Source organism: Prionailurus viverrinus, chromosome C2 (assembly GCF_022837055.1).
Source record: "Prionailurus viverrinus isolate Anna chromosome C2, UM_Priviv_1.0, whole genome shotgun sequence".
Classification (NCBI taxonomy): domain Eukaryota; kingdom Metazoa; phylum Chordata; class Mammalia; order Carnivora; family Felidae; genus Prionailurus; species Prionailurus viverrinus.
This window is the reverse complement of record NC_062569.1, coordinates 9,693,085-9,721,066: the sequence shown is the minus strand read 5'-3', so window position 1 is coordinate 9,721,066 and position 27,982 is coordinate 9,693,085. Positions and strand designations below refer to the sequence as shown.

The 27,982-nt window shown below is 47.9% G+C and overlaps 1 protein-coding gene across 1 annotated transcript in view; it reads left to right on the top strand.

The window, feature by feature from the left end:
- The window catches only part of CCK (cholecystokinin), a 125,095-nt gene extending 97,612 nt beyond the window's left edge, over positions 1-27,483 (top strand). Inside the window, exons 7-12 of the mRNA XM_047874118.1 lie at positions 16,419-17,031; positions 17,714-17,791; positions 18,103-18,650; positions 21,309-21,515; positions 22,973-23,188; positions 27,126-27,483. Coding sequence (XP_047730074.1) covers positions 22,975-23,188; positions 27,126-27,259 — 348 coding nt within the window. The 5' untranslated portion in view covers positions 16,419-17,031; positions 17,714-17,791; positions 18,103-18,650; positions 21,309-21,515; positions 22,973-22,974 and the 3' untranslated portion in view covers positions 27,260-27,483. The remainder of the gene's footprint in view (positions 1-16,418; positions 17,032-17,713; positions 17,792-18,102; positions 18,651-21,308; positions 21,516-22,972; positions 23,189-27,125) is intronic.
- The last annotated feature ends 499 nt before the right edge of the window (positions 27,484-27,982 follow it).

The following is a 27,982-nucleotide window of genomic DNA, read 5'->3' as shown; positions in this document are numbered from 1 at the left end:
TAGCTGATATTGCTGTGATTCAAAAGTAAGTCCAGTTTTAGCTAAATCTTCTGCTGTTGCCATTGAATCACTCACTCCCTTGGTTCCAGCTCTGCCATCTATTGGCTACATGACCTTGGGCAAGTATTTTAATCTCTCCAAACTTCTTCTCTCAAGGGCATACCATAGATTGGACAGTCCTCTTCAAATTGATCTATAGATTCAGCACATGTCTGATCAAAATCCCTGAAGGCTTTTTTTTTTTTAGAAATTGACAAACTGATTCTAAAATTCATACAGAAATACAAAGATTTAGAATAGCCAAAACATTTCTGAAGAAATAAGGTTGCACTGGGTGATTTTTGTTTTTCTAAGAATCTCTTCTTACCTTTAATGTTCTTCAGTTTTTCTCAGAAGCGTCTATATATGGATTTATCTTTATCTCTCCTACATGGGTTTTAGTAGTCAGTGTGAATCCAAGGACTTATGCCTTTCTTTAGTTCTAGAAAGTTCCCAGCATTTCCTTAGACTATTACTTTTCCTTTCTAATTCACTCCTTCTGGAACTCCTTTTAGACGTTTGTTAAAGACTCAGTCTAACTTCTTTCTGTGTGTGTTATTCTCTCTTTGCTAATTTCTTGTTTCATCCTTTATGACTCCCTTCCAATTGATTAATATTAGGGTTTGGTCTATTGAGCTTTTATCTCAATGACCATATTTTTTTATTTCTAAGATTTCTAATTGATTCCTTAGAATATCTACCTGGTCTTGTTTCATTTCTGTTTGTTTTGTTCAATAATTTCTTATTTTTATAACTATTTCTTCATCTCTTGAGAAGTCTTAATCTAAAGTCATTTTCAGATTACTCTATTATTTTTATTTTATCTGGTATGAATTCATCTCTTGATTACTGATTTTATTGACTGCCTTTCTTAGAATTCGTTTTTCCTAATGTGTTTTTTTTTTAATTTTTTTTTCAACGTTTATTTATTTTTGAGACAGAGAGAGCCAGAGCATGAACGGGGGAGGGGCAGAGAGAGAGGGAGACACAGAATCGGAAACAGGCTCCAGGCTCTGAGCCATCAGCCCAGAGCCTGATGCGGGGCTCGAACTCCCGGACCGCGAGATCGTGACCTGGCTGAAGTCGGATGCTTAACCGACTGCGCCACCCAGGTGCCCCATGTTTTTTTAATTTATTTTTAGCTTATCTTAAATTGATCTATCTATTCTCTTTTTTTCTCCCTCCCTCTCTACACCTCAAGCTCGTGTCTTCCTATTAACTGGTCCACTGATGCCTCCACTTGGCTTTTCAGGACACCTAGCTCTGTCTGATATTAGAGATTTCCCACATCCATTTACATAGGCTTGGGCTAGGTCCTGGCTGTGAAGTTCTGCCCTTCCACTTCCCCTGTCCTGGGAAGGTAGATTAAGTAAGCCATACCTCCAGGAAATGATGGAATGAGAAATTTTTTCTCACCTCTTTTGTAAGGCAAGGGAACGCCAGCCAAGTCTGTGGCTCCCACTGGTAAGCCTGGTTCTGGTGACTAACCTTGCATGGTGCACTTGTAGGTTCCACTCCCGTGAATGATATGAACTCCTGTCATTGCTTGTGTCTGTGTCCGAGGGCCTGTATCTTTAGCTTCAGTTTACTATTATACATTTCTGTTGTGCTCCTGGTCTATGGATATGTAGATTTTGCTTTTCATTGAAGGTGTATCTTCTAATTTTCCCTTTTTGTTTTATCTATCACTCTTTGGAGAGGAAGGAAACCCTCAAACAAAAACTAACAAAAGAGAAACTAACTCCCCCAAGGTCATAGAGCTAAGAGGCAAAACCAAATACTGACCTCCCATCTCTATGACTCTCAAGTGGATGCTTGATCCACACCATCACAATCACTCATTTTTTTCATTGAAAAATGTAGTTGTTCTTCTATAGCCACCTAAATATAGATGATCTCAACGTCTTCACGAATTATTCATTATTCATTTAGATAACTTTATAAATCTTAAACGAATTTAGCAGAGTAGAGTATCAGTCCATTGAGACTCTAAATTGCCATAGTAAGTATTTTTTCCAGGTGATCTACCACATTGATGACTTGAATAAATGACACTAATTGCAATTAATAATGATATTTTTTGTTATACCTATAGCACCAGTATTTGCATGCCAGGCACTTAGACACTGAGATAGAAAAGGATATAAAACATGGTTCCTGTTCTCAGGAGCTGGGCAGACAATACCCTAATCTAAAAATTCATATAATACATTAAAAGATAACTAAAAGGAAAGGTAGGATAAATGTATGATGGTCTAGGGTGACTAGGTTGCACCTTGTTGCACTGAGTTGATGAAAGTTAAAAAGAAGTTTTAAGGAAATGGCACCTTCGCACCTACCTGCATGGTTTATTCCATTTATCCCTGTTGAAAAATGTCTGCTTCAATTGAGAAATACTGCAGTACAACTGTTTCTCCAACAAACTAATATTTCTGCCTGGCTCAACAGTCAGTAATTTTATTAAGGTATGATAAGGTGGCCTAATATTATTTTATTAACCCCTAAAGCCAGAACACAGTCTCAGATAACATCTTCAAATTATGAGTAGCATAAACAACGTGACCAACTTTAATTTCAAGGAACTTCCCAGTCACCTAAGGTCACGAAATAAGGAAGTCAGTGAAACTGAAATATTCACCTGAAAAAAATAACACTGCACAGTCCTGACAGCTGGGGAACAAAGAGAAGAATTTGAATCTACATTTTAAATAAGAAATTCCCCTCAAGTTGAAGATGACTTTAAGTGTTTTCAAATTAAAACCAACTTAAGGAGTAGAATCAGATTTTGTTGGTGGATTTTTCCTTCTTTTCTCTGTCTGTTACTTATTACCCTCACCGTCACCACTTTCTACTCACCTAATCCCTACTCCCATATCTCCTCATAGAGGGAGATGAGAAGTTGAGCAAGTTCAAAACCTCTGGATAAATATCACATAGATTTTTTTTTTTTACCATTGCTTTTACTTTTGCTGGTTCAATCCAGAAAACAATAAGGTACCTAAATCAACCGTTTGTCAAAATATGAAGCCCATTAGTGAGACGTGAGGGTTCACAAACTGACTCCAAATTATAAGTCCTTTCTTCAGTTCTAGAAAAAGCATGCTCTACCGGAGTTCTATCCAATTTGAAATAATAAAATAGTTCTTCGCATATGTAAGTCACTGAGAAGGACATTTTACAGTTTTCTCATTTAATTCTCACAATAGCCCAAAAGGGTAGGCACTCTTATTTTTAAAAAAAAATTTTTTTTCAACGTTTATTTATTTTTGGGGGGACAGAGAGAGACAGAGCATGAACGGGGGAGGGGCAGAGAGAGAGGGAGACACAGAATCGGAAACAGGCTTCAGGCTCTGAGCCATCAGCCCTGAGCCCAACGCGGGGCTCGAACTCACGGACCGCGAGATCGTGACCTGGCTGAAGTCGGACGCCTAACCGACTGCGCCACCCAGGCGCCCCGGGTAGGCACTATTATTATCATCATCCTCATTTTACTGATAAGAAAACTAAGGGTCTGAGGGGATAAATAACTTGCTCAAAGTTTCACAGCTAAGGGGAAGAACCAAGATTTGAACCCAAGCAGTCTGGGTCCAGAGTTTGTGCTCTTCAGCACCACACAGTATTTCCCTGGTAATTGAGTTACCCAGAGCCATGTCTTACAGTTTCTATTGCCTCCATTCCCATTTGTTTCCATTTTCAGCTTACCAGTCTATTCACTCACTCTGTCAATTTTTCCTTTTAATCCTTACACATATTTTAACAACTCTTAAAGTCCCTGTCTTCTTACCTGTCCATTCACTCATTCCCATCAATCTTTTCCTTTAAATCTTGAACTTATTTGTAATCATTGTTTTAAGCCTTTTACTGCTGAATTCCAACGTCTGGGTTATTTCAAGATGTATTTCTATTTAATGCTTTTTCCATTGACTGTGAGACTTATTTCCCTGCCTCCCATATCTGGTAATTTTTTTTTACTATATGCTGAACATTGTGGATGATACATTATAGGAAGCCTGGACTATGTAATTTTCCTTTAAATAATGTTAGATTTTGTTCTGACAAGTGGCTAAATTACTGGTGGATCTTCTTGACCTTGTCAGGCTTTGATTTAGGCTTTGTGAAAGGCACCCAGTTATGTTCGTGTTCTGGCCTTCAATCTAGGATGTATTCCTTACTCCTAAAGTAAGATCTGAGGTCTCAACTGAAGGTTCAAGGTGCTCAGCAAGATCTCTGAACTCTGGCTACATGGAAATCCAACGTTTCCCAGCATGTCACAGCTTTCGGTATCTATTTAGTCTTGTCCTGCCCATACCCAGCTCACACTGCTCCCCCCTGTGCAATCTCTCCTACTTGGCATCCCACTCTGCTGACTCCAGTCACCCAGCCACCCCAAACTTCATTCCCTGCTTTCTCCACACAGGAAGACCTTTGTGTTCTACTTGGACTCAATTTTTCTGCTCCAGTCTGGAAAGCGCCCCCAGGCATAGGGTCAGAGAAAATGGAAGTTTCTCCTCTCAATAATTAGAGTCTTGCATGACCTGCTGTCTTGTACTGAAAACAGTTGTGTCATATATTTTGTCTAGTTTTAGAATTGTTTACAAGAGGGGCCAGTGAGCAAAAGAAGTGTGTGTTGTGAAGACAGTGTGTGCCTGTTATTTGCTAAGCATTATATATAATATGCCAAACATATTTTCCAGGCAATGTCAGCATTTGCTGCTAATGACCTATTTATGTGTCATTTTCAATATATTATATTTAATACACTCTAAGACTACTGGTTGTAATATATACCATTGTTTTAGGAACACTGAAGCAAAAATGCTGTTGATTAAACAGAATTCCTTGATAGTCATCCTGCATGATGCATACATCAGTCACAGCAATCCCTTGTTGCTTTGAAATTTCTTTCATCTATTCTAAGGAATTTGGCAATCTCTCCTGCCTTCAGTTGCACAGCTTAGAGGGTACTGGGCAATCATTTTGTTAAGTATCCCAATACAAAATGCAGTACACCTTTGTCTGCTTGTGGGTATCTTCCTTTTTATGACCTATGTGAAGTACTTGACTATGGTTTGCTGAGAAAATATGGAACTGCAATAATTTTTCCAACAGCAAGCCTATTTGCTTCATGGACAACATCTCTAGGTTTTACTACTGTTTCTGTGCCCTTCTATGCACACAATAACTTTTCATTTCAATGTCAATTGTAGTGTAACCTTTCCGAAGACATTTTAAATAGTGTTTAAAGCCAACATGCAGAGGGGTGCCTGGCTGGCTCAGTTGGTGGAGCACGTGACTCTTGATCTCAGGGTCGTGAGTTTGAGCTCCACAGTGGGTGTAGAGATTACATAAGAATAAAATCTTTAAAAAAAAAAAAAGCCAACACGCATACTGCAGCAATGCATACTACTCAGTTGATATGGCACCGGTACGAACAACCAAGGCTAAGGTTGTGCATCCGTGTGCAGTGACAAGCACAGGCCAAATAGTCTCCAGTGATTATAAGATGCCATAGACTAACACATGTCCGGATTTCAGAATGTGAAAGTGTGAAAAAAACATGTACCTCATATAATTGATAAAATATGTACACATAAATTATGCGTGCACACACACACACACACACACACACACTTACAGGACATAAAACCATGTCTAAAAGGAAGTAATTTGCTCATAAAAGGTCTTCTAATTGCTGTTCCCATTTTGACAACTTCAAGCACACTTCAAAGTTGCATCACTGTTGATCCGTTAGTTGGCCTAGTTTTGCAAATTGGACTACAATTTAAGCACACTTCTCATAAAATGAAAGTAATTATAGTGTGGGCCTTCTGAAGGCCGTGCCTTGCTCTCACCACACACACCTGGTGAGGAGAGTGTAAATCATCCTAAATGCGTATGCCCTTTGCTGCAGGGATTGTGAGAGCTGAAGGTTGCCTTCTCAGGCCCGGGATTACTGCAGAAGTCCTGTCCCAAGGAGGAGGGGGAAAGACACGGCTCTTGGACTCACAGCCTCCCTTGGAAGCAGGACCAAGGCACTTCCAGGTTCTAGGCTGCAAGGACACTGCAAATGAGCACAGTGCTGTGCCTTCTCCCCCACCCTCAATGCTGGAAACAGACATGAGTGATATAGGCTCTTTAAAACTGGCTTTCAGGGGCGCCTGGGTGGCTCAGTCGGTTAAGCGTCCGACTTCAGCTCAGGTCATGATCTCGCAGTCCGTGAGTTCGAGCCCCGCGTCAGGCTCTGGGCTGATGGCTCAGAGCCTGGAGCCTGCTTCCGATTCTGTGTCTCCCTCTCTCTCTGCCCCTCCCCCGTTCATGCTCTGTCTCTCTCTGTCTCAAAAATAAATAAACGTTAAAAAAAAATATTTAAAAAAAAAAACTGGCTTTCAGTGCATTTAACTTTTTAAAAATTTTTTAATGCTTTATTTATTTTTGAGAGAGAGAGAGACAGAGTGTGAGCGGGGGAAGGGCAGAGAGAGAGGGAGACACAGAATCTACAGCAGGCTCCAGGCTCTGAGCTGTCAGCACAGAGCCCGAGATGGGGCTCAAACCCATGAACTGCGAGGTCATGACCTGAGCCAAAGTTGGACACTTAACTGGCTGAGTGAGCCACCCAGGTGCCCCTAACTTTTTTAAAGTTGGAAACTATTTAGGCAAGGTGAGAGTTTATATCCCATAGCCAACCCTGAAAGTGCAACATCCTTTTTTCTTTTTTTTTTTTTTTTTTGTCTTCCAATTTTTCAGAAAATTTGTTTAAAAGGTTTGGGAAATCCCAACAAGCAAAAAGCATGTTTTAATCTTCAGTGATGGTGGCAGCAGTTGGCATACACTATGTGCTGGTTATGTGTTATGTTAGGACTCGTGCGTCTGATCTAATCCTGACAGTGACCAAGAGAAGTCGCCATTATGCTATTCATTTTACAGAGAGAATCAGAGAGACACAGCAACACAGGCAAGGTCACACAGCCAAAGGGGGCAAAGCAGGGATTTAAACCTGAGATTTTCTGACACCAAAGTCTGTGCTCTTATGATTCAAAGAATGCCTTTCTCCCCAGCCTCTCCATTCAAACCTCTTCCAAGTATAACCTGCTATCTCAATGAAAAATAGGGACTGTCTGACCAGGTGAAGAATAAATGCTAAGCTCACACCTCAGAGCACAGAGTGAGTCCACAATTGGCAGGAAGCGCCCTATCCTGGACCAGGCAGAGAAGCTCAGGTGGCAGGCACTTCATTTTCCAAACACAGCAGGCTTGGTCCACACCTGACTCACCAACATCCCACAAAGTCTGTGAGCAACCAGCTTCCCATTTCCACTGAACCTCTTAAGCTAATGTTAGCCTTAAAGGGAGATATGAGATGATGCCCCATTGTGCTTCGGCCACATTGGCCTCAAATGTAAAAGGCACAACTGGAAAATTCAGTTAACTGTGAGCAGGGAGACGGACAGGCCCCAGGGGTAAAATGGAGGGGTGGGGCACCTGGTTAGAGAAATAGTCTTTCCTAGATGCCCTTACTCTGGCTTGGTCCCAGATCTCGGGTTCAGAGAGAAGACAGATGCCAGCAAGGAAACTGGAGTCACAGGAATGTGAAGGTCACTACCAGAAAGAGTTCCTGAAGGGTCTGGTTTTGCGGTAATTTGTTGCACAGCAATGGGTATCGGAAGGGCAGAAGGAGGCAGACAGGAAGGAAGGAAGGGAGGGAGGAAGGAAAGAGGGAAGGGAGGAAGGGAGGGAGGAAGGGAGGGAGGAAGGAAGGAGGGAAGGGAGGGAGGGAGGGAGGAAGGGAGGGAGGGAGGGAGGAAGGAAGGAAGGAAGGGAGGGAGGGAGGGAGGAAGGAAGGAGGGAAGGGAGGGAGGGAGGGAGGAAGGGAGGGAGGGAGGGAGGAAGGGAGGGAGGGAGGGAGGAAGGAAGGAAGGAAGGAAGGGAGGGAGGAAGGAAAGAGGGAAGGGAGGGAGGGAGGAAGGAAGGAGGGAAGGGAGGGAGGGAGGAAGGAAGGAAGGAAGGAAGGGAGGGAGGAAGGAAAGAGGGAAGGGAGGGAGGGAGGAAGGAAGGAGGGAAGGGAGGGAGGGAGGAAGGAAGGAGGGAAGGGAGGGAGGGAGGAAGGGAGGGAGGGAGGGAGGGAGGGAGGAAGGAAGAGGGAAGGGAGGGAGGGAGGGAGGAAGGCAGGAAGGAAGGAACGGAGGGAGGAAGGAAGGAGGGAAGGGAGGGAGGGAGGAAGGAAGGAAGGAAGGGAGGGAGGAAGGAGGGAAGGGAGGGAGGGAGGAAGGGAGGGAGGAAGGAAGGAGGGAAGGGAGGGATGGCGGAAGGAAGGGAGGGAGGAAGGAAGGAAGGGAGGGAGGAAGGAAGGAGGGAAGGGAGGGAGGAAGGAAGGAAGGAAGGGAGGGAGGAAGGAGGGAAGGGAAGGAGGGAGGGAGGAAGGAAGGAGGGAAGGGAGGGATGGAGGAAGGAAGGGAGGGAGGGAGGAAGGAAGGAAGGGAGGGAGGGAGGAAGGAAGGAGGGAAGGGAGGGATGGAGGAAGGAAGGAGGGAAGGGAGGGATGGAGGAAGGAAGGAAGGAAGGAAGGAAGGAAGGAAGAGGGGAGGGAACAGGGGAAGGAAGGGTTGGATTCAGAAGCTATGATAACAGCCTAGGGAAGAACCCATGAGGACCCAAGCTATAGGAATCGAGAGGGGGCAGGGGGACATCACCTTTGACGTGGCCCAGAAAGCTCAGAGCCTCTAAGCCCTGACAGAAATGCAAATAATCCAGCAGCCAGACTTTCCACTGCTAAAGCTTTCCAAGTTGGGCAACAAACCATCAGATGTTTTGGTCCCTGCCCCAGATAAAGGTCTAGCGTTTGTAACTTCTCCCCGAAAGGAAGAGTGTGTTTTCATCTCCAACAATGATCGGGTTCTGGCCACACAGAGGCTCCACTGACCTCAATGACAAGTCCTTCACAGGAGTGTTTCTGAGAGGTGGCTGCTGGGGGGCCAAATGCAGAAATGTGCCAAGCCGGGAATGTGAAGCAAGTCCTGGCTGGGCCTGGCATCCCTTCCCGCCTTTTCCTACATTTCCATCCATTCTTGTTTCCCTTTTATAATGATCCAAAAATTCATTAATTTTATGTAGACATAATTTCCCCTCACCCCAAAAGAAATAATAATAATCCTGGTTTTCCCAGGACACTCCTAGGACTTGACAGCAAGGCAGCTGCTTAAAAAGAATAGCCTGTTGGGGCACCTGAGTGGCTCAGTTGGTTAGGCGTCTGACTTTGGCTCGGGTCATGATCTCATGGTTTGTGGGTTTGGGCCCTGCTGACAGCTCAGAGCCTGGAGTCTGCTTTGGATTCTGTGTCTCCCTCTCTCTCTGCCCCTCTCCAACTCATGCTCTGTCTCTCTCTCTCTCAAAAATAAAATAAACATTACCAAAAAAAATTTTTTAAATAGCCTGTGAAATGACTCTCTCATACCATTCAAATAATTATAGTGAGCCTCTCCTGGGATTGGGATGTCCTTTAGAGTATCTGTGGGCAGGGGAGGGACTTGGCAGTAAGTATGGGGGCTCCTTCCCTTCCAGCAGAGAGAGGCTTTGCAGGTCTCACTCAATCATGCTTTGCTAATAGCATGGGTGTGCAGACTAAAAGTTACCCATCCGACAACCAGAAAGAATGAAAAGGCATGTTTGCATAGCTCAGTGGTGGGGGGGATCTCAAAAGGAGCTGGCCTGGAAAGCTAAGTTCACCTGGAACTGTCCAATGGAGCCACAACCCTGCCCCACCTCCCCCTCGATCCCACTCCTACTGTCTCCGGAGACTCCATGGAATTCATTCTAGTCCAGTGTCTTGATTTTGCCACATGAGAAGTCCCATGACTTTTATAATCACCTGCTGGAGTGAACACCGTCTCTGTTCTACCCAGGTGCCCTTGGATCCCTTTTGTTTCTTCCGTGTTCCCCTGCCCCAGCTTCTAATGGCTTCCACTTATGACTCTAGAGGGCTATGCTCAAGCTACTGGAGTCTCTTTGCCTTCACCTCCAGAGAACCAGAAGTGCCAGTGAGTTTGCCTGCCTTTAGCCAATGACTGACAGGTGCAGGAGACATCACTGAGGTAGGGACATCACTGAGATGTAACTTAAATGCCAGAGCTCCCTTGCAGGATCAAATGGAGGCTAACTTCTATGGGGCTCTGTTTGGGATGCACCCTGCCTTGGCTTCCCCCATTCCTTCCCTGATTCCCCCACTCTCCTACCAGATGCATTACTCAGGTCGGCTTCGGGGAAGCCTGGCCAAGACATTTCAGGAGCTTGTTAAAAAGCACACCGTGGCCCCACCTTCAGAGGTTCTGATGCAGCAGGTCTAAGATAAGGCCCAAACTCTGCCTTTTTAATAAGCACCCCTGATGATTCTTCTCAGTGGACTCTACACTGAGAAGAACTAGTCCAGAACAAGTGATTCAGACTCAAGGAAATGTGCACTTGGGGTTTCTCATGTGGTTTGATGGTCCTATACAAGGATGAGAGTCCTGATGCCAAGGTGAGGCCACTTTCCATGCAGCAAATCCTTTGCCAAGTTGTATAAAAGGAAGTTTCTGCAACCCGTTAAGATAAACCCTAGTGTCTACGTCCGCATGTCAGCCTCTAATAAATTCCTTGAGGCCAACACCACTCCCTTAGTTACCACAGCATCCCAGGACTGTCTCTTAGCCACACGGTCCACAGAGAGTTTATTGCCCATGACGAGGGTAAGCATGAGGAATATTTTTAACTCTGGAATATGAATCTGATGGAAGCTGAAAATTTGACTGTCATAATTTGGGTTTTCCCAGAAGTAGACCTGAGCAAAGGCTTTGAGGGCGAGTGGTATACTTGGGAGGTGATCCCAGACAGCACAGGGGATGGAAATAAGGGAGTGAAACAGAGCAAGGAAGGCAGCCACTTGAAAGGTGCATTGTTGGGCATGGTACCACCAAGGGCAACTGGGGCTGAACCCTGGTGGGAACCTATGACAGCCAGCGTAGAACATGGCTTAGGTGAGAGAGCTGGGGATGTGTTCATTGCTTCCCATGAGTGGCCGGTTGAGGGCTGCTCCTGGGGACCATTAATCCCCAGCACTTAAAGCCCACCTCTGATGGCCGAGAAGACTCTTCCCATCACCAGGGAGAACACTCGGGCAAAGAGTCACAGGGGCTAGGAGCTGGAAGTCAGACTGACCCACAAGGCACCCATGGCATCTGATGAAGCATCTATATTAATATATGAGGGTGTGCCCTGGGAAGGCAAGTTCTTTCCAATTGCAGTGCCTATTGCATTGTCCTTTAAAAAAATAAAATAAAATAAATAATAAAATAAAATAAAATAAAATAAAATAAAATAAATAAAATAAATAGAGCAAGAAAACAAACAGTTATGGGTGGAAGAAAAAGAAACACAGCCATATTATGACACCAGCAGCATTTCTCTAGATGAATCCTTTAGGCCCATCTGTATCTTCCCAAGGAAAGCAGATTGCTTTGTGAGTTCCAGGGCTTTGGCTGGTGACAAACCCAGCTCCTCACTTCTGAATTTCCCAGCTGTGTGTACAGCACAAGCGAATGCCTTTAGCAGCCTGGCAACTCTTGCGGCAACTAGGGTTGCCAAGAAAGAGCTGCGCTATCACTCCTGCTCTCTGCATCCATGATTTCTCTTTAAAATTAGCATCTTGTTATACAAGGGTCGTCCACGGGGAGCCCAGAATAAGTCTCCCAAAACTTGAGCTTTAGAGGACTTGAGCTTTTAGTGTGATTCTTCCTCCACTTTGACTTCAAAGGAGCCACTGTTCGCAGAGAAGAGAGTGAGTGATAAAGCTTAGGAGGCTTAGCGCAAATCTGTGTTAGTGACCCAATCCGAAAACACCTTTCACTTCTACTCCCTCCTCCCATCAGTATCTCGTCCTGAGACAAGTCTTTTTGTTCCAAGAAGAGCTGAATGTGGGAAAAGGCTGAAAGTGCAAGTTTTCTTGTCCCCAAGAACTCACCTCCACTAAGGTTTATCCCATTGAGAGTTCACACCATTCTAGGAGATGATTCTTACATGCCATGTTCAACAGTTGTGCAAACACAGAATCATGACACCAAAGTGGCTTGCTCTGCGTTGCACAAACCATGAGTGGGAGACCCAGGACTTACAAAGTTCCCAGGGTCGGAGAGGAAAGATCACAGTACTCGACATAAGAAAGAGGATGTGTTACTTGAACGTTTCTCCAGGCAAAATATTTGTACCCATTGGTGCACACTTCCCTCCAAAGAATAAGAACAAAATAGGAAGGCCTGCATATTTTCACAGTTCAGGAATGTAATGGGATCTTTCCTCAGGTTTGCACTTAGGGGCCGCAGGAGACACTGTTCATGCTTCACCCACGTCCCCTCAGCCCACCTGTACTCGTCGGCAGCTGCTGGGGACGGTTCCTGTACAGGCCGGTGGCTATCCTCATCGAGTACCTGCATCTGTATTCTCTGCCCTACCCCCAACCCATCACAGAGCCCTCAAACAATAGGACATAGGAGTCATGGATTAATGCTTCAGTGCTACGATGGTGAGAGGTGTTTCCTATACAGCTGTTCAGAAGGGCCCCAGCTAGACCGAGCCCGTTTCCTTCATCAATAACCTCTTTATTAAGCCACATTTACTTGACTTTTCTCTCTTCCCAGACTCATTTTCCAACCTTCTCAGTTCAGCAGTCTAGGATGCTCTCCAAAACACACTACCTGCATCCAGGTCTTTGTCTCGGGCTCTGTGTTGGGGAGTGGGGAACCCAAATGAAGGCAGACCCAAAATATAAGCCAACGTTCTTGCTCAAAGATTGAATCTCTTTCAGCTCCAGAAACTTACATAAGAAACACAATCTGGCAGATAGGATCACATTCTCACTCCTTTTCTAGTCTTCGGCAGCCCCTGGGCCCAGCACCCCAAAGCTCCCCGCGCAGCTGGAGGCCCGTCTGTTGCCAGCCATCTCTGGGGAAGTTACAGAAGCTGATAAACAAACTCTTTCCTTCACTCATCATCCTGGGTGCTAGGAAAATATATGCACAGATCCCTCATTTCTAGGCTGCCAATTTTTAACATTTTATTGCACTCGCTGCAGGTTTGTGCTATTCCTTAAGGAATGAAAATCTAAATAGAACTTTTTACATTTATGGTACAAACTCTCGCAGTTCAAATACCGCCGCTTTTTAGCATGAAATGATTTTTTCTCTGGGCTACTTTCCCGTCAACATGCCTTTTGGACGTTGTTCAATATTATCCCTGCACAAAGCAGCCCAAACTTGCTTTTCCCAAAACCCCAAATATCTGCCCACCTCCGTACTGGCATGTGGGACCTCCCTGTCCATCCTCGGATCTCAGGCTTGTCCACAGAAGTGAGTGCAGGTTGGATGGTGTGGTCAAGCCCATTAGTCAGTAGCGAGGTGAGGAAGGAGGGATGTGTACTTACGTTCTCTCTGCACTACATCCTGACGCCCTGCCCTCCACACACTTACACACTCCACCCCATCTTTCCAGGGTCCCTGCCTTCAGTCCCTGCTCCCAACTTTTGCCCTCTTACTTTCCCCTGATTGAATTAAGATAGCAAAAAACATCATGCTTAGGCTTTAAATGTCCAAGTTCTTTTTAAATTTTTTTTTAACGTTTATTTATTTTTCAGACAGAGACAGAGCATGAACGGGGGAGGGGCAGAGAGAGAGGGAGACACAGAACTGGAAGCAGGCTCCAGGCTCTGAGCCATCAGCCCAGAGCCCGACGCGGGGCTCGAACTCACGGTCTGTGAGATCGTGACCTGAGCTGAAGTCAGACGCTCAACCGACTGAGCCACCCAGGCGCCCCATAAACGTCCAAGTTCTTAAGTCCTGAATCCCAACCCCATCTGACTCAACACCCACTTTGGACAAAAGATACTACTCCCTTTACTGGGAGTTACATTTTGAACTCTTACAATACACTTAAACACATAATATTTTTAAAATCAATATAATGCCCCAAATATAACATACTATAGAGAGAAAGTACATTACATAATGTAACAGCAAGTTAGAATAAAATGGTATGTATCTCAATATGTAAATGGTCAGGCACAGCTAACTAGAAGAGGAAATTGTCAGATGTTTGCACCTACTTAGAATGAGTAAGTTTGGTCTTAAGACAAGTAACACATTTTGCAACTGAATTTTGTAGACATTTTTCTCTGCATTGATGATTTGAACCAAAGGTTAAAGGATATAAGGATTTTTCTAAGGCAGCTAGATTCATGGGCCAGTACAGGTATGTAGAGGGAGCTCCAATACCACAAGCAACCTTGGGACTTGGTGATATGAGTTTTCAAAATGTGGGCTCACGTCATCATCATGGGCTTTATTCACCTACTTGAGTGTCTAGTGGGTCATTCAACATTATGTGGTTGTCTATCCAGGGGCTTGCCAGACACCTAGACATCCTGGCCCCCATTTCCCCCAGTACCAATAGACACCCCCATTACTGTACTCAACCCCCCCCCCAAAAAGTCCCCATACATTTCCCAAACATCATCTAGAGGGCAGTACCAGCCATACTGAGAAGCGTTGCCTACACTTTGCCTCCTACACATGCTGGAATTCAAACAGACCTGTCACTCAAAGATTGAACCCAGTCATTCAGTGAGGTCCGCTCTCCACCAACCCAGAGCTAATGCTCTCAAGTGGTGGGTGTGGCTGAGGAGCTGGCCAAGTAGCTGGAGCTGAAGAATTAATAAGCAAGAAAAGATAAATCTGCTGTCCTTGACAGTTGGGAACAATTGCCATGCAGGGGAACTTGGCAATATTTATGAAATGTTAAGTGTACAAACCCTTTAATTCTGCAATTCTACTTCTACGAATTCATGCCATAGGTAACCTTGTGCATGTGCAGAATGATGTATGTTCAAGGAGCTTCTGTTATAATTGGAAAATACTGGAAACTATTTAAATTCTTTTTTTTTTAAATTTTTTTTTCAACGTTTTTTATTTATTTTTGGGACAGAGAGAAACAGAGCATGAACGGGGGAGGGGCAGAGAGAGAGGGAGACACAGCATCGGAAACAGGCTCCAGGCTCCGAGCCATCAGCCCAGAGCCCGACGCGGGGCTCGAACTCACAGACCGCGAGATCGTGACCTGGCTGAAGTCGGACGCTTAACCGACTGCGCCACCCAGGCGCCCCTGGAAACTATTTAAATTCTTAACAATAAGGCCCTGGCTCAATGAATTAAAGCACATCCATATAAAGGGCTATTCTATAGATATTGAGGTAGAATTATGCCAACAATACAAAGTGGCCTCAAGACATATTTTAAGTGAAAAAGGTGAAGTAGAGAACATTATGTACTATGTGCTTATATTGGGATTGTGTGTGTGTGTGTGTGTGTGTGTGAGAGAGACACTTATTTGATGCACTTGTATATGCGTGGACTCCCTTTGGAAGAATTTACTATAAACTAGAATCACTCTTTGCCTCTAACGATGGTATAAGGATGGGGTGAGGGTAAGACTTCATTTTCATTCATTTTGTTTCGTTTTGTTTTGTTTCATTTCATTCATTTCATTTCATTCATTCTTTTCTACCTTTTCAGTTGTGAATGATGTGCATTCAATACCTATTCAAACCTTTTAATTTTATTTTTACATATTTGTTTTTAAATGTTTATTTCAAGAGAGAACGAGAGCACACATGGACACAAGCAGGGAGGGGGAAGAGAGAGCGAGAGAGAGAAAGGGGGTGCTCTGGTGGGGGAGGGGCAGAGAGAGAGAGAGGGAGAGGGAGAGAATCCCGAGCAGGCTACATGCTGTCAGTGCAAAGCCCGACACGGGGCTCGATCCCATGAACCATGAGATTGTGACCTGAGCTGGAATCGAGAGTTGGATGCTTAACTGACTGAGCCAGCCAGGTACCCCTAAATTTATTTTTCAAAACTAAGAGCTCTCCCCAGGAGGGTTGTCCTGGGACAGCTGTGACCCCAGGCATTAATTCAAAGAAGGAAAAATGGCCTGCACTGGGCACCAAGTGGGCTGATAAGGCGGGACGTGTCCCTGCTGGGAGCTGAGACCACTGAGGGACACACTGTGTCCTCCGCCGTAAGGGGCCCCAGCTCCAGAGGGAAGCTGGATTGGCAGGATCATAGAACTTGAGTCTGCTTATTAACTTTTCCCAGGTAACCATAGAGGCTTCTTTTAAAACCCTCGACAAAGGGAACTGAGCCCAGCGACAGGCCTGAGGACAGTGGCAGCCTGTTTCTCCAGCAAGTACTGTTCCTCCCATCTTTTCAGTATGAAAAGTAAAGACTTACTCCGCGTGGAGATCAATGACTGGGGGCTGAACGCTTCTCATACTTGTTACCCATTCATGAGGCAACCTCCCATTTCAGGTGGCTCTTACATCCCTGGCGAAAGAAACGGTGCTGAAGACAATTCCTGTGACCGTTTGGGAGTCAGTGACCCAGCCGAGGGTCAGCAAATGCCTTTTCACTCACCACCAAGCACCTCATACAACCTGTCTACTAAACTATAAGAGTTGTTTGCACCGTAAATGTTTATTGATCACTTAGCATGCGTCCAGCACATAAGTCACAGTTCCTGTCCCCTGGCATATGGGTCAGTGAGCTATTCAAATAGATGAAAAGGTCAGTCAACAGATTTATTGAGCAACTGCTATGTACCAAGCACGGTTGTAGGAAATTAAGATAAAATATGGTAAGCTCTAACACTGAATGTTAGCAAAGTGCTAGAGGAATAAATCTGCAGTGTCACATAACCCCTCAGTCCTGACCTTGAGAGTCCCTGCAGGCCCAGCTTCCCATCGCCAGCAGCTGTAACTGTCTCTCTACGGGCTTCCCGTGGGAGCTAGAAACCCCTTTGACCCCCACACACAGTGGGCCAGAAGCGCTAGGGAATTAATTACCGCCCTTCCTCCGGGAACCAGCCTCAACCAGTGACTGTCTGGAGTTGATGTATAAATACCCAGCTCCCTCACCCACTCAGGTAAGATAACTGAAGTACGAGTTCTGCACTCACCTGAGGGGTCCCCAGTGGGGTTAACTACCACCCAAAAGTGTCCCTTGACGTTTATCATTGTGATGTTGCTTACTCACAGGCTGTTTTACTCACCTGTTGGTGTCTGGGTTTGTCTTACCTGAGAGGACCTTCCTCCCCAGATTTGAGGGATTCCACTAACGTTACAGAAATGCCAGTGAAAGAGGAAGATATTTTCCACATGCAGCTATGGTGCAGCCTGCTATGGGCTTAATGCGTTTTCCCCAAATCCGTATGTGGACGCCCTAATCCCCAGTGTGATGGTATCAGGAGGTCAGACCTTTGCAGATAATTAGGTTTAGATGAGGTCATGAGGGCGAGGTCCTCATGATGGAATTAGTGCCCTAACAAGAACAAAACCATAGAGCTTGCTGTCTCTCTACCATGTGAGGACACAGCAGGAAGAGAGCCCAAGAAAAGAGCTCTGACCAGGCCCCCGGCCATGAGGGCCCCCTGATCTGGGTCCTCTCAGCCTCCAGGCTGTGAGAAATAAATGTGTACTATTTAAGCCACCCAGTCTACGGTGTTTTGTTATAGCAGCTCAGCTAGTCCCCTCGGCTCCCTGGTAGCTATTCCCACCTCAGCCATCAGCTTCTCTCTTCTCTATGGAGAACTTTCTCTGGCCCTGCAGGAGCAGGGAGGCCTATTCAGAAGTGAAGGGGCAGCTGACACCCTGGAGAAGCCTTCAACCAACGGGCCACGGGAGCTGGTGAGTAAATGCCCCAGACTCTCCTCCTAGCCTCAGGTAGTCACGTTCCAAGAGATCTCTCACAGAGACCCCAGTGGGACTGCTGCCACACCAGGAACCCACTCATCAGCATGCACCAGACTGTTTTCTCTCTCTCTTCCCTGCTCCCTCCCCCCTGCTCCCTCGAGCTCCCAGATAAACCCCCTGTGCCCAGGTGCTTGTCTCAGCCCTGCTATTACAGCACTCAAACTAAGACAAGACGTTCTAGGGAACTCATCATTCGGGAGAGGAAGCACTCTTCACAATGACCACAGCTACTTCCTTCTTTTCAGTCAAACTGTTCCAGGTAATAGCAGATGACACTGGCTCCGTGGGCCTTTGAGAAGTTCCAGGACAAATAATGGCATTTCTAATACATGTTCGAGGGGAAACACCCAAGACCCAAAATAGAAGCCTTCAAACCGACACATCAGGAATCAGAGCAAAGTGTCTCCTGACTTCTTTCAAACGGGGGTTACTTGTAACAAGTTTAAATTCTGTGGATAATAAATTAGGAGGCTCTAGTATGTCCCTGCAAATGCCACTGAGTTTTCTACAAGTGCAAAATGGACATATGTCTTTGAGATCCTTCCCGTGGCTAAAAATCCTACATTGAAGTGATTGCATCTCTTGCAAGGACCACCCGCTGGAGACACCTCCTGAACTCTAAACAGGACTTCACTTAACTGCTTTTCAGCACAATCAGATGGAAATTTCGAGATTCTAAAGCCAGTTAAAGTCTCACCACTGCTCCGTCCCAAACGCCACATCTGGATACGGCTGTCATGCTCTCAGCCCCCTGCACGAGGGGAAGGACCCTCCACGTTCTGGACCCCAGCTGGTGAGTCTCGCTCAGCGGTAACGCGGTGAGGGTTGGGCAGGTGGGGGACAGAGAGGGCACTGCTCAGGGCTCATTCTCAGCGTGCTCCTGGACCGCCCATGCACAAGCAGTGAGTTCAGTCTTACATTAGACTCATTACCTACCTCACCCTCATATCCCAAACCTGCTCTCATACCTGAATTCCTTGTCTTGGGTAATTCTCCACACCCTCCTCCCCTGGCTCACGACATGGAACCTCGAGGTCAGCCTCAGTCACCCGGTTTCCCTGCCTCCACAGGCTTCTCGAACACCAAGAGGGTAATAGTGGCTGTTCCAGGGTGATGGAATTTTTCCTTTTTTCCCTACTTTTACTTATTTTCTGAATTATCTCTGATGAACACATTACTTTCATAATGTTTAGTATGTTTCATAATAATTAATAGTTTCATAATGGTTTATAATCCTAAATATAAATCTATCTTGATCCCTCCTGGCCTTCCTAACAGATCCTGACTTACGGTCTCCCCTCTCACTTGGAACACCTTTCACATCACAACCAGACTCTTCTTTCTGAACCCGGAGCCTCATTCCTTCCCTCCCCCTCATCAAAACATTTCTCTGGGATGGTGCCCGACCTCCTTCACCCAGAGGGTCCCCCAAATACATCAGAATCACCAGGGGGTGTATGTACGTTTACTTGTTTTTTTCTGCTCCCCCATTATACTGTCATCATTGTTCATACTGAATCCCCAATGCCTGGCACAAAGCAAGGGTTCAATAAATATTAATTATTAATGAAATGCATGGAAGGAAGGAAGTTAAGTAACCGGCTTACCATAGGGAAATTCTACAGCAGTGGTTCTCAGTGTATGCTCGGGGGCCACCAGGAGGCGCATCATGGGGAACTTGCTAGAAATGCAGATTCTTGGGCCTCACCTCAGAATGAGAAACTCTAGCGACATTTGAACAAGCCCGTTACGTGATTTTTAAAAATTTTTTAAAACATTTATTCATTTTTAATGAGAGAGACAGAGCATGGGTGGGGGAGGGGCAGAGAGAGAGGGAGACACAGAATCTGAAGCAGGTTCCAGGCTCTGAGCTGTCAGCACAGAACCGGACCTGGGGGGCTCCAACTCACGAACCGCGAGATCGTGACCTGAGCTGAAGTCTGGCGCTTAACCGACCGAGCCACCCAGGCGCCCCTCCATGATTCTGTTTTATAACAAGTTTATGTTCCCAGAAATGTCTTGGCCACGGTCAGGAATAAAACTAGTCTCTCCAACTGAACTACACAACCTTCGCAGCAGACTCGTGGGAAAACATTTTATCTGCTGCCTTTTCAGAAACGTTTCCTTTAGGTTGCAGAAATACTGCAGCGTCTAGAGTTTAGAAGGGGGGGGGAGGGTGCAACCAGAAGTGTCTCCCCCGCCCCCCACCCCTGCCGCCTCGCAGCGCTCCTCGTGGTCCCGCCATCTCCGGAGCCCCACAGCTGAGCCCCACAGATGCCAGTTTTGAAAGACGCACTTCCAAATCCTCTGGAGGGAAAGAAGAAGAGGAATGGAGGGTCCTGGGACGGGACGAGGGATAGACGCGACCCCCCGGGTCCCAGGCTGGGAGGCCTCGGTGGCGAGGCGGCCCGGGGCAGACCGTGGATTCTCGGCCAGGCGCAGCTCTCCGCCGCGCCTCTGTTTGCGGGCTGGGAAATGCGGTTGGCGGTGCCTCTCGCGGGGACGCGGCGAACTCGAGCGCCAACGCAAATGGCTTCAGGTCGGCGACGGGCTTGGGCACCACGGCGCCCTGGCGCCGGTCGCCTCGCACACGAGCCAGGGGCGCGATCGAGCAGGGAGGGACGCAGGGCGGCCTCAGTGCCTCCTTGCCCCCTGCGGGCGTCGGGTGACCCCTGCTCGTCCAAGCCGAGCAGCCCCCGCTGGCGCGGAGACCCGGCCCGGGCGTGGGCGCTCGGCGACTCCGGGAAGGTGGGAGCGGCGGACGCCGTTGCCGGAGGGGAACGCGGAGCGGGGGCTCTTTGGGACGCTCGCTGGCGCCACTTGGCGGCGGCCGGGAGCCGCGCGCGCAGCGAGCAGGAGCTAATTCAGCCCGGGAGGAAAACACAGCACTTTCCCAAACTCTGAGCAAAGCCCTGTGGCGTCATCGCCACTTTACAGCCGCGTGAACAGAGGTTGGGAGTCCAGGAGCCAGCTCCGGCCGGAACCCTTTTCACTGACCGGGGAACACAAGCCCTAGGAATCCTGGAGAACCTCCAGGGCTTTTCCTAGGACCCTGAAGAAGACAGTGAAGACGCCTCCCTCCCCCTGGAAGCCCACTCACTGATCCAAACAGCCAGAGTGCAGCCAGGGAGGTTCCGAGGGGAGCCAACACCCCTCCAGCTCAGAATTACACTGCTGACACCCAGCCCTGTCTAGTCACCCCACCCCACCCCGCCCTCCGCGTCCCCGGTTCCCTGGCCGGCCCCTGCGGTCCCCAAAGCAGACTAAACTCTCCAGCAGCTTCTCCATCCTGGAGGAGATTCCCCACACCTAGGCTTCCCACCCTAGAATGAGAAAGGGAGAGGGAGCGGGACAGATCTGGGAGAGGAAGCTCCCCCCCCCCCCCCCCGACAGAGAGGGGGGCGGGACACCCGACACCAACTCCACAGAGCCATCGCCCCCTCTCTCCCAGGAGCCACTTCAATCGGTCGTCGCCCCAGTGGCCGCCCCGGAGCACGTGTTGCTGCCCGTCTGCGTCAAGGCTGGGTAAATAGATGACTGGCTAACAGCGCCGGGAGGGGCTATTTAAGCAGCAGCCTCCTGCCGGCCCACCCTGAACTTGGCTGGGCTCCCCGCCGCTCCGGTGGAAACGCGAAGCCAGCTGCGTCCTACTCTGAAGGTAGGTTCCGCACTCTCCCGCGGGGGATCCAAGTGTTCAGTTGGCTGAAGAATACTGTCTTCAGTTTTGCACCCTTTCCATTTTTCTGCTTCCCGTGTCTTCTTTCCGACAGCTCGAAAGACATTTCTCGAGGTCAGAGACAACACGGAGGTCTGGGTGGGTAGAGCTTGATGGAGAGACTTCCAAGCGCCTGCTTTGTTCTCAGCAGCACGCAATGCCGGAATATCTATTTGCTGGGATTAGCATGCAAAGTGGGGTTTGCTAGATGTTGCACAGAAGTGCCAGGTACTTTGCAATCTCTTCAAATAAACTACCAAGAGGTTTTAAGATTTAAACTCATTTTCTAAGCGTTACAGAAAAATTCAGGGCTTTGGGGATCGAAACGCGCGAGTGTTACCTGCTCGTGGATCTAAGATGCAGCGGAGTTTTGCCAACGACTGAAGACGGAGCGCGTATTTCTGATTTTGAAAAGCCATTCTTGTGGTTTGCGTGGTAGTTTACTGCCAATTCCCATCTACATCTTAAACTTTATAAATATGGCTTTTATTTATTGTTCCCACATTTTATTTTTTTTTAATTTTTTTAACGTTTATTTATTTTTGAGACAGGGAGAGACAGCATGAACGGGGGAGGGTCAGAGAGAGAGGGAGACACAGAATCCGAAGCAGGCTCCGGGCTCTGAGTGGTCAGCACAGAGCCTGACGCGGGGCTCGAACTCAGGGACCGGGAGATCGTGACCTGAGCCGAAGTCGGACGCTTAACCGACTGCGCCACCCAGGCGCCCCTACTGTTCCCACATTTTAAACTGCGCTACTCATTTTTCGCCGTTTATGAAAGCTTTTTAGCTGTCAAGGATCTCATTTCTCCCACGGAGTCTTCTCTGCAGCTAATTTTCCCATCTTGAATTAATCTCTTGCTTTTCCAGTTAGAAGACAGACGCTTTAAGAACACTTTGTGGCACTAAGATCTCGCGGTCCGGGAGTTCGAGCCCCGCGTCAGGCTCTGGGCTGACGGCTCGGAGCCTGGAGCCTGTTTCCGATTCTGTGTCTCCCTCTCTCTCTGCCCCTCCCCCGTTCATTCTCTGTCTCTCTCTGTCCCAAAAATAAATAAACGTTGAAAAAAAAAATTTTAAAAAAAAAGAACACTTTGTGGCACTAAAGGAAAACAGAAGGTTTTCCTTCCGCTAACCAGGGCAGAAGATAGGGTCTCCGTCCCATACCGGGGCACCGGGTGTGGTTCACCCAAAAGACAAAAGGAGCGCGCTCGGAGCTCCCGTCGGCGCTTGGCGGCGCTTGGCGAGCCCTCGTGCCCTAGAGCTTGCACAAGTGTGGCGGGTCTGGAGCCCCGCGCGCTTGGACTGAGCCCCCTTTTCCATACCCCAGGGGCCCTGACCCTCCGCGAGAGGCCGCGACGCCCCCACCTTTTCGCTCACGTCCCCTCCTCTTCGCTCTCCGCAGCCATGAACGGAGGCGTGTGCCTGTGCGTGCTGATGGCTGTACTGGCGGCGGGCGCCCTGGCGCAGCCGGTACCCGCGGCGGACCCTGCGGGCCCAGGGGCGCAGCAGGAGGAGGAAGCGCTCCGGCGGCAGCTGAGGGCCGTGCAGAAGGTGGACGGCGAGCCCCGAGCGCACCTGGGCGCGCTGCTGGCCAGATACATCCAGCAGGCCCGGAAAGGTACGGATGCTCATTCATCTGTAGGGTCCTTATCCCTCACTTCCGCCCCCGCGCGGGGCTCCCAATCCCGACCTTCTTCCCTAGCGTCTGGCGGATGGAGGTGGGTAACCTCTCCAAACGGAACCCAGGCTGCGCGTTAGGCTGAAAGGGTTTTCCCTTTGTTTTCCCAATTGTACTGTGCCGGGCAGTGTGGTTTTCTGGGCGTCCTTTGTAGCAAACTGAGAGCTAGTGTGGAAGATTACATTTATTGGGGAAAACCGTTTTTAAAAGCTTTCTTGAAACTAACTTTTGGTACGTGTTGCTGTTTAAGCTCAACACCACATTATGAAGACATTAAAAGGTAATTGCAGAGCAAATTACTGACTCAAAAAAGGTTTGCAGTTCTACATACCCTCTACTGTAAATGCAGAGGAATCAGGCCACTCTGGCGCTGACACTTGAAAGCCCCCTGGCAGGAAAGAATCGATGCTGAGAAAACGTTTGGGTTCTGACTGCAACCATTTAAAAAGAAGTGACAACGTGCCAGGTTTCCCAGAAGAACATAACAGGAGGAAAGAATCAGGAGCAGTTTTGAGTTCCCCTCGGCAGTGATTTCAAATGATCACCCAATAGACAGACCTGTTTGTTTTTATTTTGCTGTTGGAGAAATGGTCCCAGTTGCAGTAGGAGCCCTCAAGCCACAGATTTCTCAGCATCAAAGTCTTTCTCCGGGAGTAAGGTGACTGGGGGGCTCACTAGCTGAGTGCCATACTGTCAACCCTGCCCCTCTCCTGGGCCTGTCTCATCTATAAAGCAGGGATGAGGCTAGAGTTCCCCTAGGTCCCTTCTAGCTCTTTGTGTGATTCAGAGGGAGGCTCATTCGTCTGTGTGCTCCTTAGGAATCATGATTGGGACTGGGGCAGTTTTTTTCTACCAAACTGATCCACAGTGACGCTTATGGTCGACACAGGCTGTGAGGCAGTAGGCTAAACTGGACCGACACGGCTGGACAATAAACCCCCAAAAAAATGCTGCTGGGAGGGGTGGGAGGGGGTCCTTTCCCATGAGGCTCCCTTACCCTCTCATGTGCCGGGACCTGGATTTGAAGCTTAGCTCGTGGCTTGACTAGACAAGGAGGAAATGACGGGCTCAGCTTTCCAGAGTCTCTGATGGTTTCATATGAAGGTAAGATTGGGACTTTTTGACCAGGGGAGTTCAGAAGGAAAACAAAAGAAAACAAAACAAAACAGAAGATGATGTGTTACATTTTGTCCTCTCTTTGAGAAATTGTCCCAGCTATCGTCTTCTGTTTTGCTCTCCAGCTAATTGAATCGAGAGATGTGGAAATACTAGTCAGATGACAGAGGAAGTCTGAAAACTTTTTGAGTTCTTGCTGATTGTCTGCATCAAGATAAGTTAATGTCTGTCCTTGGAGGTAGGCTGAACTTCAGCCAGACCAGTCTGAAATAGCGTAGGTTTTTCATGGAGCCATAATCTGGAGTCACCTCCCCACCTTAGGGAAAAAACCACCAGAAACAGGTCCGGGAAGGAAGCCAGTTACCACACCACTTCCCCAGAACTGACATTGACAGCGGCTTTACGCTACAAATCTTAGCAGGAAGCTTCTTCCCGGCACCTCTTCTCAGCCCCCTTCTCCCTTGGCCTTCAGCCTGTGGCACCAACCAAACCCACGTGGGAATGGCAGCCTCTGCCTCCCCTAGCTGCTGACACCCACCATGAGCACTAGCTAGGAAACAATCAGACTCGTCTGTTTGACGAATATGAACCGGGGATAAATATTTACACCTCGACAGTTTCTTTGACTATTTTACTACTTTGATTATCATGCTGGGTATTTACTCAACTGTTGTGCTTAAGACCCTAAACGCGATAATGCACTCTTTGAGGAGTGCTCAAGTGTTGATCATTAGGGATTGTCTGCAAAGCTTTCAGTGACTGAGGAGAAGCAATTCTATTGAGGGAGCACGGGGACATATGGCATACACCTGCCCCGTGCCCAGCAAAGCTCTCATGCTACAGCTGTAACACCTGTACGGTTAGCCCCCAGCAGCCCTGTGCAGTAAGCTCGCTTATTCTTCGTCACTGTGGGAGCCAGGACTCTAAGAATGCATAAGCCACATGACTCCGCACATCTAGGCCGACTCTGCACATCTGAGAGTCCGTCCAGGCCCTGCCCTCCCCAGAGGGTCCAGAAGCCATTCAGCTTCCCATTCGGGGTTTTCAAGTTTAAAGGAGACAGGTCCTTCACTTCCGTTCCATAAACCAGTTGTAAGTCCCTACTCTCGTCTGCACTGGGGAAGTGAGCGAGGACCCCGGTAGATGCACACGCTGTGAGCGCAGAGCTGTGTGTGGAATGGGGAAATTGAGGTGTGTAAAGAGCACAGCCACCAGGGCTTAACGTGGTGCCCCCGCCAAGAACCCAGGCTGCTTGTGCCCATGGAAGCTGCCACTTCGCCTCATTAACTGGAACTTGGGGCCGTGCCAGCCTTTGGTGGGGGTGTTCATCCGCGGCAGGCAGGAAGATGAGCTGTATTTCCATGACTGTGTACAGATAACTCAACTGCAGGGTTTTTTTGTTTTTATTTTTTTAGTGCGAGGACTAATGTTTCACCTAAAAGATGTTGAGCAATTCAATAGCTGGGGCTCTCTTCCTTGTGCATAGGCTGGAGATATCTGCAAGGGGCTGGAATGTGCTGGATTGACTCTCGGATTCCAAGGCTGGGAAGGGATTGAGGTGGGGGGGGGGGGCGGAAAAGAATGGGTGGGGACATGGCTCTGTATAATTGTTTCTGGTTTTTAATTTAGCTGGCTTTACTTCGTTATCCAATGAGATAGAGGAACTGCTTCTGCGAGGTCATGTGTCACTAAATAAGCCACGGTCTGTCTGACTCTTTGCAGCCTGAGGGCGGGAGTTGGCAGGGGCAGCCTCATACAGAAGGGCTGAATGCCAGCGTCACAAGCAGTGGGGACGCAGTGCCCTGATCCAATAGGAAGTATGGGGTGGTCTTCCATCACTGTGCTCTTAAAGTCCCCTGGGCTTGGCCCTTCGAGGTCCCTGAGGGACTTGCTTGCCTCTTGGCTTGCACAGAAGAAGGCCTTCCACTGATTTCATACCCGGGAGGCCTCTGTCTGTGACCCTTGGCCTAGGACCATGTCAGGTCTCCAAAGAAACTGCTCCTTCGTGTCCCTTCTCCCTCCATGTGAATTATACATGAGAGTCATCCTGTTCCCGAGGACTTCACTCCAGTTCCAAAAGGCCCATTTCTCATTCAGTTATTGCATTTGGATCAAAAGGGCTGAATTAAATAACTTCCTTATTGCCTTTCTGCCCACTCTTCTGTCAGTTACTGACGTAAGATTTTATAATCTGACAGTGTGCCTTTCTCTCAATATCATTTTTTTAAAAAGAAGGTAGCTTTAAAATTAATTTTTAAATGGTATTTGTCTAGTGGTAGGACTTGACTCCATTTTTTTTTAACCATTCTAACATCAAAATACTGTAATTGTGTTACCTTAACAAGAGTCAAGTATGCTCGGGATATTAAGGAGTGAACTTCAGAAATGGGTAAGTACCAAGAAAATCCTTGCTTGACGTCTGCTGAGGGCCAGCTACGTAAGAGAAAACACGCTTCAGGGGTAGAAAGACCAGGCAGGTCCCGGCTGTGAAAGGCCACGGTCAGTGAATCCACTTAAATCCTTACAGATTAGAAACCACAGCCATAGCTAGCAAATATTACCCTCCCTGGTTACGCAGACCTGGGTCCTTGTCTTCTCTGAGATTTGGGGCCAGCAGTCCCGCTGCTTGGTAACTCTTTGATACCTTTAAGAAAGCGCATGTTACAAATTGGCTGGCTTTTCCCATTGCGCTCCTCTCAGATTGAACTGGTGATGCTCCTAGATATAATGGCCCTGTTTCCTCTTCCCCTGCCCTTTGTAGCTCCTTCTGGCCGAATGTCCGTCATCAAGAACCTGCAGAGCCTGGACCCCAGTCACAGGATAAGCGACCGGGACTACATGGGCTGGATGGATTTTGGTCGGCGCAGTGCTGAGGACTACGAGTACCCGTCCTAAGGGCCCCCGCCTTTGTCAGCAGCCAGGAAGCAACCTCCTGGCTCAGAGGAGGCAGAATACGAAAACAATGACACTCACGACCCATTGTCTCTGAAGTTTGACGTTTTAAGTATCTGTTTATTAAGTTTTCAATGTGAAAACTATGTCCGTAATCTTGTTCACTACAACCTCGCCCCTCACCGGAATTGTACGAGCGGAAGACAAACCATCTTCCTCGTCTGTGACACCTGGTCCTAAAGTGTTGCTATGCTATTAAAATGATTTCATCCTGCCCCCCAGTTCCCTGTGTCTGTTGAGTGCAAAGGACTCCATTTCATCCTCGGAACCTTCAAGGAGGGCCGCCCGGTACACGGTGCCCGAGGACACATCCCTACGGTAGACGGTCCCAGAGAGGGCTTGGGAAATGAGGGCGGGCATGGGGCGGACCCCCCTGCTGCAGGCAAAACGGCCAGTGGGAGGGCCTCCTGGGTCAGCTCCATGGCCCAGCCCTGGCCACCCTGGGCCTGGGGCTCCAGCTGGGCTCCACTGCAAAAAGAGAACGTGTCCTGCTTGTGGTGAACACTCATTCGCCTGGGTAAAGACCAGAAAGGCAGCTTGGGATCCGTCCCAAGGTGGAGCCTCACCATCTTCCCGTCCCCTCCGGAGGCATCAACCCCATCCCACGCCAGGGTTTCTTTGGGTTCTCTTGGCCTTTAACCAAATTATGGAGCAATGCTGTCAGTG